This window comes from Acanthochromis polyacanthus, chromosome 12 (assembly GCF_021347895.1).
Source record: "Acanthochromis polyacanthus isolate Apoly-LR-REF ecotype Palm Island chromosome 12, KAUST_Apoly_ChrSc, whole genome shotgun sequence".
Taxonomy (NCBI): domain Eukaryota; kingdom Metazoa; phylum Chordata; class Actinopteri; family Pomacentridae; genus Acanthochromis; species Acanthochromis polyacanthus.
Window position 1 is genome coordinate 33,168,136 of NC_067124.1, and position 12,024 is coordinate 33,180,159.

At 41.6% G+C, this 12,024-nt stretch overlaps 1 protein-coding gene across 1 annotated transcript in view; it reads left to right on the forward strand.

Annotated features, from left to right (window-relative positions):
* The window catches only part of LOC110972606 (serum paraoxonase/arylesterase 2-like), a 47,170-nt gene that overhangs the window by 4,511 nt on the left and 30,635 nt on the right, over positions 1-12,024 (forward strand). The window contains exons 4-8 of the mRNA XM_051957129.1: positions 3,672-3,834; positions 4,867-4,993; positions 5,127-5,330; positions 5,414-5,495; positions 11,770-11,898. Coding sequence (XP_051813089.1) covers positions 3,672-3,834; positions 4,867-4,993; positions 5,127-5,330; positions 5,414-5,495; positions 11,770-11,898 — 705 coding nt within the window. The remainder of the gene's footprint in view (positions 1-3,671; positions 3,835-4,866; positions 4,994-5,126; positions 5,331-5,413; positions 5,496-11,769; positions 11,899-12,024) is intronic.

A 12,024-nucleotide genomic window follows, 5' to 3' on the forward strand; every position in this document is an offset into this window, starting at 1 on the left:
AGCTCATAATTAGTTTGATATTGCAATCTGGGTCTAGTCTGATTTATTTCTTGGGTGAAAGTTATTTATTGAACACTGGAGGTGACACATTTAATAGATGGTCTAATTTATGAGTAGTAAACACATTCACTTTCTGCTTCATGGTGATTTCTTATGCACTGATTTGTGCTTCTTCTGCATGTGTCTGACTTGGTGCAACTATTATTGTTTTTACTAAACATGTTCTGATGTTTCCTTAGATTGTACATAGTCTTCAGTTGTGAAAAGTGAAACTAACGGAAAGGCATGTTAAACCTGCATTTTCATTCAACACCCAGCAGGGTGAGACTCATCTTGTTGCAAAAAATGTCAGATTCTATTGAAGTTTTCAGAAAATTGCCCTGCTTCTCACTTGATTTGTTGCCTGAAAAGTTTTTTTCCTCATAAGTTACTTCCACCCAGTACAATTGTGGTTGGTCTAAAAAGACACGAGTGAGAGCATTTATTTCCCCTTCTCTATAGCTGGATGATAATTAAGTGCTGCCAGATCAGACTGGCTAAACAAGCTTGTGATCGACAGATTGCTACCATATTTTGTGCATTGTATCTTTTGGTTAACCAGTTTAATCCACCACATCCGCCAGATCGAAGACATCGATACTGTTCTCTATGAACTAACGGCTGACGTCACATTCACTACATCCATCTTTTATATACAGTGTTGGAAAAAGTTTTCGGACACCTTTAATATTTTCCACAATCTCAAATATTATCATGACATCCATCCATCCATTCTCTATATACCGCTTTATCCTCACTAGGGTCGCAGGGGGTGCTGGAGCCTATCCCAGCTGACTCGGGCGAAGGCAGGGGACACCCTGGACAGGTCGCCAGTCCGTCGCACGGCTACATATACCAACAAACAATCACACTCGCATTCACACCTACGGGCAATTTAGAGTAATCAATTAACCTCAGCATATTTTTGGACTGTGGGAGGAAGCCGGACTGCCTGGAAAAAACCCACACATGCACAGGGAGAACATGCAAACTCCATGCAGAAAGATCCCAGGCCCAGGCTGGGATTTGAACCAGGGATCTTCTTGCTGCAAGGCGAAAGTGCTAACCACTACCCCACTGTGCAGCCCCTCGTGTGACCCTTGTTTCAAAAAAAAATTCCAGCTTGCGTGATTTGGACATTGCACTTGGCCATATTGCAACTTTAATCAAACTTTGATTAATTATTCAGCAATAGACTATAAAAAATGTTGCATAATACAATATGACATAACGCCAAGTACAAACAAAACGCACCTTAACAAGGGAGAGTGGATTGGAAATGCAACAGTCCAGATTCAGACGATTCTAACCAGGGGCTAAATAACAAGGCTGCAAGGTGAAAGTGCTAACCACTAGGCCACTGTGTAGCCCATTATCATGACATGTTTGTTGAATCATTTCTATGCTTCCAAAGGGGTGGTTGCATTAGGTAGACACAAACAAATGCAAATGATGTTTTTTTTTCCGTTGTTTACAAGAAAACTAAATTATTAACTGTGAAAGTCAACAAATAACAGAGAATGTGTTCAAAACTGAATAAAAAATAAACCATAGCATCATCAAATTAATATTTAGTAGGCTTGCCAATAGCACACAGATCTAATCCTGGCTGGCATGTTCCCAACAAGCTTTTTAGACTGTTGAGAGGTAATCTTGTCCCATTCTTCTTGGTTTATGCTTATGAACAGACCTCTTGATAATCCGCCACAGATTTTCAAAGGGGCTCATGTCTGGACTTAGACACTGTGCTCCTGCAGTGAAGCCTACTGGCCCTGGATGTGTTCAAGGGACATTGTCTTGTTGAAACATCCAGTTTTGACCTCAACGGAACAGAGCACGTGCAGAATGGAGCGTATGGGTTTGGAGAATGACACAACACTTAGCAGAGTTCAATGTGCCATTACAGACAATGAGATGACCAACACCAGCAACACTCATGCAGCCCCAAACCATGATACTGCCTCCACCATGCTTGACAGTAGGTACTGTGGAGGTTGGAGATGATGCTACGCCTGGCCTTCTGTGCACCCTCACATTAACAGGAGGAAGATAAAGTTGGAAACTGGACTCATCTGACCACAGAGTCTACTTCCAGTTCCTAGTTGTCCAGTTCTTGTGTGCTTGGGTCCAACAACGCCGGGCTAACCTGTGTCTCTCATTGATCAGTGGCTTCTTGACAGCCTTGTAGGACTTAAGCCATGATCTAAAAATTGGTCACATAAAGTGCGGGTGAAACACTGGACAGCAGTTAGGTTTGACTACGGCTGCTGATGTGATGTCATGAGGTGGATTTCCCTGCACATGCAGATGAGGATGCAGTCATTTCTTGCTGAAGAAACCCTTGGGCGCCCAGATCTTGGTTTGTCTTCAAAGCTGTTGGTTCGTGTGTATTTTTGCAAAGTGTTTCCAGCTGCTGAAGGACTGCATCTGGACTTCCTGGCTATCTGGTGGCAGCTGTACCCTTCCTGGCTGAGAATCGGTTTCTTTTCCTGCTTTATGTTCCTTGCTTTTAGCCATTTTTGTTTCTGAAGAACTTTCAGATGTGCTGGCTCTATATAGACACGAAGCATGAAAACAAAAATTGTGTCTTTTAATGAAAAGCACAACCTTCATTAGTGGATCATTGGTACCAAAATGACTCGATACTAAATGTATTTTAAAGATCTTCAAAGACAAAAAAATGCCCCAAAATCTAAAACTGCACAACTATTCCTTAAAGGTCTTTGATTTATCTGCTTTTTCTAGAAGTATGCATCATCTCATAAAATGCACAAATGCATGTTATTTAGCCCCTGGTTAGAATCGTCTGAATCTGGACTGTTGCATTTCCAGTCCACTCTCCCTTGTTAAGGTGCGTTTTGTTTGTACTTGGTGTTATGTCATACTGTATTATGCAACATTTTTTATAGTCTATTGCTGAATAATTAATCAAAGTTTGATTAAAGTTGCAATATGACCAAGTGCAATGTCCAAATCACACAAGCTGGAATTTTTTTTTGAAACAAGGGTCAGATGAGGGGCTGCACAGTGGAGTAGTGGTTAGTACTTTCGCCTTGCAGCAAGAAGATCCCTGGTTCAAATCCCGGCTTGGGCCTGGGATCTTTCTGCATGGAGTTTGCATGTTCTCCCTGAGCATGCGTGGGTTTTTTCCGGGCAGTCCGGCTTCCTCCCACAGTCCAAAAATATGCTGAGGTTAATTGATTACTCTAAATTGCCCGTAGGTGTGAATGCGACAGTGATTGTAGCCCTGCGACAGACTGGCGACCTGTCCAGGGTGTCCCCTGCCTTTGCCCGAGTCAGCTGAGACAGGCTCCAGCACCCCCCGCGACCCCAGTGAGGATAAAGCGGTGTATAGATGATGGCTGGATGGATGGGTCACATGGGTCACAAAAGTAGCTTCATAGATCAAACCTTGTAATGCTACAGAGATGTAGATCAAGTGAAAAGGAACATTCTTTATTGGTATAAATTGCTGCAAGAAAATTCATTATTAATTTAGTTTTTGTTTCAGTAATAAATTTTTTTTAAAAATGACTGCACTAGAATTGTGACACAATATCTGTGAAAATGTTTTAATTGTATATTTTCTGCTCTGTTATAGTCTGTATAACTTCTTGTTTTAATAATTCTAGGGTGTGAAGTATCCTGGATTCCCGTTCTCGGATGATCCCGGAAAGATCTTTGTCCTTGATCTGAAAGATTCCCGGATGAAACCAGTGGAGCTGCGTATGCCGAGGAGCTTTGACCTAGAAACGTTCAACCCTCATGGTATCAGCCTCTACACCAATCCAAGTGGTAAGAGCCCTGATAACTTAATGCGTGGCTGCACACCTGTCACACACAAGTCTCTTCAAGGTGGCACCTGAGGGGTTCGACACTCTTTTGTATTGTGTATTTTGACCCAGATTTAATCAAATTTAGCAGCAATGTAAGTGCCTGTATTAATATGTAACTAGTCAACAGAGTTTATACAGTATGTAGTTTTTGGTGGGTTTGTGCTTGTGTGTGCATGTAGAATATGTGGTTAAAACTGCTGTGATCACCTGTTGTGTGACTCGGTTCCCTGTGGGGACAACAGCCAGGAACTTCGTTGGGTGTGGCTGTGCATTTCATAACTTTGAAATCTTTTTTTTTTTTTGGCTATAAAAAAATCTACAACTACTGGTGTGATTCTGATGCATTTTCTATTATATATATACACCTTTGTACATTATAAGTTAGATTTGAGTAAAATAACCCAATATTCCCAATTTTCAATTATTTTCTGTAGCTTGCATGACAATCTTTGTATCTGCAGATTCGTCTGTCCATGTATGTCCGTTCCTATGTGCCTGTTTCTGTTCGTCAGTCCTAATCTAATCTTATCTATCTATATGTATATTTGTATATGTGTGTCTATGTATCCATTGGTTTTGTTTTCAGTGTGTGTATGTGGAATGCACAGTCCGTATACGTGTCATGTGTAACATACATTATGTACATAACATACTTTCAAATTTGACATAGCGTATAATGTGATTGTTTATAAATGTATTTTTGAAAAAATGTTTTTGCCAGTCTGATGGTGAGATAATGCACTGAAATTTCATTCAAATGTGCTCCAAATAGTGTATGTTATGAATGATAATATAGTGGCTATTCTATTCTATTCTATTCTATTCTATTCTACCTTCTGTCCCCAGATGCCTGAACTGCAGCAGGATGTAGCAGTTCAGACCTTCAACAGTTTTTAAACTGTGTAATCTCACTGTACTGTTAGTCAGTAGTCATGTATGTCCTTCACACACACCCTTTAGGACAATGCTCTCTTTGTCTCTTGTTTGTCAGATGATGCCGTCTACCTGTTTGTTGTCAACCATCCTCATCATAAAAGCCAAATTGAGGTGTTCAGATTTGTGGAGGAAGAACTCTCCCTTGTGCATCTGAAAACCGTAAAACACAAGCTTCTCCACAGGTATAAGGACAAACTGAGATTGTGCTCTCCATCAATAAGGGTGTGTACAACCATGTCAGAATATGTACATAATATTGGGAATAAGATGTAAGATCTATAAACAAAAATTCTACTTTCTGATTTTTGTCTCCAGTGTAAACGATATTCTGGCAGTGGGAGTTGACAGCTTCTACGCCACCAATGATCACTACTTTGAAAAACAATTCCTTAAAGGTTATGTTGAGATGTTATTGTGTCAGCCGTGGGGTAATGTTGTGTACTACAGTCCGACGGAGGTCAAAGAGGTCTCTCAGGGTTACTACATGGCAAATGGAATCAACATGTCACCGGACAAACGGTAAGAATGATCTTCAAGACCATGCACATGGTCATTAATGTTTCACTAAGTATCTGGTTTTTAATATTATTTCTCCTTTTCAGGCACTTATATGTGGCAGATGTGCTTGACCACAAAGTGCATGTGTTTGAGCGTAAAGAAGACAATACACTGACTCGTGTGAAGGTAAATGATTCCATCTTTGAGCAAAATGAAACCAAACAGAATTAGTCAAACCACAGAATATTCAGTTTTAAACTTCTGTTTAAAAACTCATGTTTTCATTTCATAATGCAGATTTCGTTAAACAAAAACAGAATATTACTTTCTTGATACATTTCCAATCAAAATAGTTGTTATTGCTGAGCTTCAGGATACTTGGTAAGGGTAAATTTAAATTAAACAATTAAAACTACCTTTTATTGCGTCGTCAAACTCCGATGGTGACAAGTTTGTTTGTTACAAAATAAATCACACTAATTTGATTCCTATTTGACGGCACAATGTCATTCTGTGACCTTTGACATTTGAATCCTTTGAGCAAATCTGTTGCCGAGATGGTTCACCAAGTTGGAAGTGTCAATTCCTCCATCCTGTGTAGGTTTAAAATGTCTTTTACAGATGTGCTTCGTGGTGTCCCCGTCTCTCCCTGTCTGTTAAATAGAAGCCAAATACTGCCCCCTATTGATTTATACACACGTGGACAAAATTGTTGGTACCCCTCAGTTAAAGAAGGAAAAACCCACAATTCTCACTGAAATCACTTGAAACTCACAAAAGTAACAATAAATAAAAATTTATTGAAAATTAAATAATCAAAATCAGCCATCACTTTTGAATTGTTGATTAACATAATTATTTAAAAAAACAAACTAATGAAATAGGGCTGGACAAAAATGATGGTACCCATAACTTAATATTTTGTTGCACAACCTTTTGAGGCAATCACTGCAATTAAACGATTTCTGTATTTGTCAATGAGCGTTCTGCAGCTGTCAACAGGTATTTTGGCCCACTCCTCATGAGCAAACCGCTCCGGTTGTCTCAGGTTTGATGGGTGTCTTCTCCAAATGGCATGTTTCAGCTCCTTCCACATATGTTCAATGGGATTCAGATCTGGGCTCATAGAAGGCCACTTTAGAATAGTCCAACGCTTTTCTCTCAGCCATTCTTGGGTGTTTTTGGCTGTGTGTTTTGGATCGTTGTCCTGTTGGAAGACCCATGACCTGCGACTGAGACCAAGCTTTCTGACACTAGGCAGCACATTTCTCTCCAGAATGCCTTGATAGTCTTCAGATTTCATCGTACCTTGCACACTTTCAAGACACCCTGTGCCAGATGCAGCAAAGCAGCCCCAAAACATTACTGAGCCTCCTCCATGTTTCACCGTAGGGACAGTGTTCTTTTCTTCGTATGCTTGGTTTTTGAGTCTATGAACATAGAGTTGATGTGCCTTACCAAAAAGCTCCAGTTTGGTCTCATCTGTCCAAAGGACATTCTCCCAGAAGCTTTGTGGCTTGTCAACATGCATTTTTGCAAATTCCAGTCTCGCTTTTTTATGGGTTTTTTTCAGCAGTGGTGTCCTCCTTGGTCGTCTCCCATGAAGTCCACTTTGGCTCAAACAACGACGAATGGTGCGATCTGACACTGATGTACCTTGGCCTTGGAGTTCACCTTTAATTTCTTTGGAGGTTGCTCTGGGCTCTTTGGATACAATTCCAACGATCCGTCTCTTCAATTTGTCATCAATTTTCCTCTTGCGGCCACGTCCAGGGAGGTTGGCTACTGTCCCGTGGGTCTTGAACTTCTGAATAATATGAGCCACTGTTGTCACAGGAACTTCAAGCTGTTTAGAGATGGTCTTATAGCCTTTACCTTTAAGATGTTTGTCTATAATTTTTTTTCGGATGTCCTGGGACAATTCTCTCCTTCGCTTTCTGTTGTCCATGTTCAGTGTGGTACACACCTTTTCACCAAACAGCAGGGTGACTACTTGTCTCCCTTTAAATAGGCAGACTGACTGATTATGAGTTTGGAAACACCTGTGATGTCAATTAAATGACACACCTGAGTTAATCATGTCACTCTGGTCAAATAGTTTTCAATCTTTTATAGAGGTACCATCATTTTTGTCCAGGCCTGTTTCATTAGTTTGTTTTTTTAAATAATTATGTTAATCAACAATTCAAAAGTAATGGCTGTTTTTGATTATTTAATTTTCAATAAATTTTTATTTATTGTTACTTTTGTGAGTTTCAAGTGATTTCAGTGAGAATTGTGGGTTTTTCCTTCTTTAACTGAGGGGTACCAACAATTTTGTCCACGTGTGTATGTCTGCTTTTTACACAATCAGTTAATGCCTCTTGTTTTGTCACCATGAAAGCTGCAGTGTGCAGAAGGGAAAAAAAAGTTTGGCACACCCTCTATGTGTGGAATGAAAGATTGCAAGCTGAACTCTGCACACGCATACGGGCCAACTGACACAGCAAGAAATAATAAAACTTGTCATTTTCTGAGTACAGATACTTATAAAATGAGTTATAGTACAGTTTGAGTGCAGTAACTTTCTAATATGAATATACAGTGCAACACTATTGTCCATTTGAAGCAAACACAAATAGTTAACGTAATTTAAATGAAATCACTGCAAAACCACTGGAAACTAGAAGTTTTTTCAGAAGGTATTTTTATGCAGATTTTGAAGTGTCACATTCGGAAAAGTTAATGGATTTTAATGTTGGAAATAGCTTTATTTTTTCCAGATGTAGTGATTTCCGCTTCTTAATGTAGCCGCAAGGGGACACAAGCCAGTGTCTTATTGTGCCGGTCCTAAGCCCGGATAAATACAGAGGATTGTGTCAGGAAGGGCATCCGACGTAAAACTTTGGCCAAATCAAACATGCGAATCAAATGTATGACTTCCATACCGGATCGGTCGAGGCCCGGGTTAACAACGACTGCCATCGGTGCTGTCGACCTGTTGGTCGGGTACCGGTGGAAAATGGACGACTGTTGGTCGAAGAAGGAGGGGAGGAAGGTGTGTTCGTAGGAAGAGAGAGAAGAGGAACACCAAGAGTCGAGGACTGAGAGTAGGGACTTTGAATGTTGGAACTATGACAGGAAAAGGTAGAGAGCTGGTTGACATGATGCAGAGGAGGAAGGTGGACATACTGTGTGTCCAGGAGACCAGGTGGAAAGGTAGTAAAGCTAGAAGTTTAGGAGCAGGGTTCAAGTTGTTCTGTCATGGTGTAGATAGGAAGAGAAATGGAGTAGGAGTTATCTTGAAGGAGGAGTTTGTTAGGAATGTCCTGGAGGTAAAAAGAGTGTCAGATCGAGTGATGAGCATGAAGCTAGAAATCGAAGGTGTGGTGTTCAATGTTGTTAGTGGGTATGCTCCACAGGTAAGATGTGAGCTGGAGGAGAAGCAGAAATTCTGGTTGGACCTTGATGAAGTGATGCAGAGCATCCCTAGAAGTGAGAGAGTTGTCATTGGTGCAGACTTCAATGGACATGTTGGTGCAAGAAACAGAGATGATGAGGAGGTCATGGGCAGGTTTGGTATCCAGGAGAGGAACGCAGAAGGACAGATGGTGGTTGACTTTGCAAAAAGGATGGAAATGGCTCTAGTGAATACTTTCTTCCAGAAGAGGCAGGAACATAGGGTGAACTATAAGAGTGGAGGTAGGAGCACACAGGTAGACTACATCTTGTGTAGATGGTGTAATCTGAAGGAGATCAGTGACTGCAAAGTAGTGGTAGATGAGAGTGTAGCCAGACAGCATAGGATGATGGTGTGTAGGATGACCCTGGTGGTGAAGAAGATGAAGAGGGCAAAGGAAGAGCAGAGGACCAAATGATGGAAGCTGAAAAAGGAAGAGTGTTGTATGACTTTCAGGAAAGAGTTGAGGCAGGCTTTGGATGATCAGGAGGTGCTTCCAGATGACTGGACAACTACAGCAAATGTGATCAGGGAGATAGGTCGGACAGTACTTGGTGTGTCATCTGGAAGGGAAGAAGATAAGGAAACTTGGTGGTGGAATGAGGAGGTGCAGGAGTGGATCCAGAGAAAGAGGTTAGCTAAGAAGAAGTGGGACACTGAGAGAACTGAAGAGAGTAGACAGGAGTACAGGGAGATGCAGCGTAAGGTGAAAGTAGAGGTGGCAAAGGCCAAACAAGGGACTTAGATGACTTGTATTCTTGGTTGGACAGTAAGGAGGGAGAGACTGACCTGTATAGGTTGGCAAGGCAGAGAGACAGAGATGGGAAAGACGTGCAGCAGGTTAGGGTGATAAAGGATAAGGATGGAAGTGTGTTGACAGGTGCCAATAGTGTGATGGGAAGATGGAAAGAGTACTTTGAAGAGTTGATGAACGAGGAAAATGAGAGAGAACGAAGAGTAGAAGAGGTGAGTGTTGTGGACCAGGAAGTAGCCAAGATTAGTAAGGATGAAGTGAGGAGGGCATTGAAGAGGATGAAGAGTGGAAAGGCACTTGGTCCTGATGATATACCTGTGGAGGTATGGAAGTGTCTCGGAGAGGTAGCAGTAGAGTTTCTGACTGGGTTGTTCAACAGGATCTTAAATAGTGAGAAGATGCCTGAGGAATTGAGGAGAAGTGAGCTGGTGCCCATCTTTAAGAACAAGGGAGATGTGCAGAGTTGTGGCAACGACAGAGGAATAAAGCTGATGAGCCACATGATGAAGCTATGGGAAAGAGTAGTTGAAGCTTGACTAAGGGCAGAGGTGAACATCTGTGAGCAGCAGTATGGTTTCATGCAAGAAAGAGTACAACAGATGCAATATTTGCTTTGAGGATGTTGATAGAGAAGTACAGAGAAGGTCAGAAGGAGCTGCATTGTGTCTTTGTAGATCTGGAGAAAGCTTATGACAGGGCGCCCAGAGAGGAACTGTGGTTTTGTATGAGGAAGTCTGGAGTGGCAGAGAAGTATGTTAGAGTGGTGCAGGATGTATGAGGACTGTAAGACAGTGGTGAGGTGTGCTGTAATTGTAACAGAGGAGTTCAAGGTGGAGGTGGGACTACATCAGGGATCAGCTCTGAGCCCCTTCTTGTTTGCTATGGCGATGGACAGGATGACAGACGAGGTTAGACAGGAGTCTCCATGGACTATGATGTTTGCAGATGACATTGTGATCTGTAGTGAGAGCAGGAAACAGGTGGAGGAGAAGCTAGAGGCGTGGAGGTTTGCCCTGGAAAGGAGAGGAATGAAGGTTAGCCGCAGCAAGATGGAGTATCTGTGTGTGAATGAGAGGGACCCAAGTGGAAAAGTGAGGTTACAGGGAGAAGAGATCAACAAGGTGGAGGATTTTAAGTACTTAGGGTCAACAGTACAGAGCAATAGAGAGTGTGGAAAAGAGGTGAAGAAGCGTGTACAGGCAGGCTGGAACGGCTGGAGAAAAGTGTCAGGTGTGATGTGTGATAGAAGAGTTTCAGCTAAAATGAAAGGAAAGGTTTACAAAACTGTGGTGAGACCAGCCATGTTGTTTGGTCTGGAGACAGTGTCCCTGAGGAAAAGACAGGAGGCAGAGCTGGAGGTAGCAGAACTGAAGATGCAGAGGTTGTCTTTGGGAGTGACCAGGATGGATAGGATCAGGAGTGAGTACATCAGAGGGACAGCACATGTTAGAGGCTTTGGAGATAAAGTCAGAGAGGCCAGACTGAGATGGTTCGGACATGTCCAGAGGAGAGAGAGTGAATATATTGGTAGAAGGATGTTGAGTTTCCCACTGCCAGACAGGAGGCCTTGAGGAAGATCAAAGAGAAGGTTTATGGATGTGGAGGACGTGAAGGACATGAAGGTAGTTGGTATGAGAGAAGAGGATGTAGCAGACAGGGTTAGATGGAGGCAATTGATTCGCTGTGGCGACCCCTGAAGGGAAAAGCCGAAAGGAAAAGAAGAAGAAGTGATTTCCACTTCTTATATTGTCTTGACTCCTTGACCACAGGAAGCATGGCTAATACCAGCTGACATAAAAGAATAATTACTACTGAACTGACTGAAAGGTTGCTGAAGACTGATCTGTTATTCTCCTGTAGATGGCCACGAGTTCGTCATTTCCTTTTCTTCTTTTTTGTGCTTTTTAGTATCTGGCAGACAACTGACTTTTGCTGCTCCTTCTACTCTCTTTAGTACAATTACTTGTAACATAGCTTATACTGTCACCTTCTGACAACACTATGTAGCCTAATTTGTTGATTCGAAAAGAAAACTAGTTCACATTTCCTTTTTTAAAAAAATATTTTATGTGACATTTCCAAAGTAAAAAGCTTAAAATTTGCTTGGCAATTATATGAAAACATGGCAACTGATGTCTCTTGTATATTGAGGAAATAAGGATGAAATCTGCTGGAATTGTTATTTATGGTAATCAAGGCTCCATGTTGACAGTATAGTAATAATAATAGTAATAATCATAGTAATCCTATCTGTGACACTTCACCAGACTGTGGCTGTGGGTTCACTCGTTGACAACATTGAAGTTGATCCTAAAACTGGTGACCTTTGGATGGGCAGCCACCCGAATGGATGGAAGCTCATCTTTTTCAACCCCAGTGACCCCGCTGGATCGGAGGTTTGTCTGTTCCTTCTTATGATTATAAAGCTGTCCGTGCCTTATGTTTTTTTATCTTTGTTCCGTCTTACATGAACAGTAGTTACACCTATTTACATGCCATCTTGGCTTCTTTCTCATCATTCT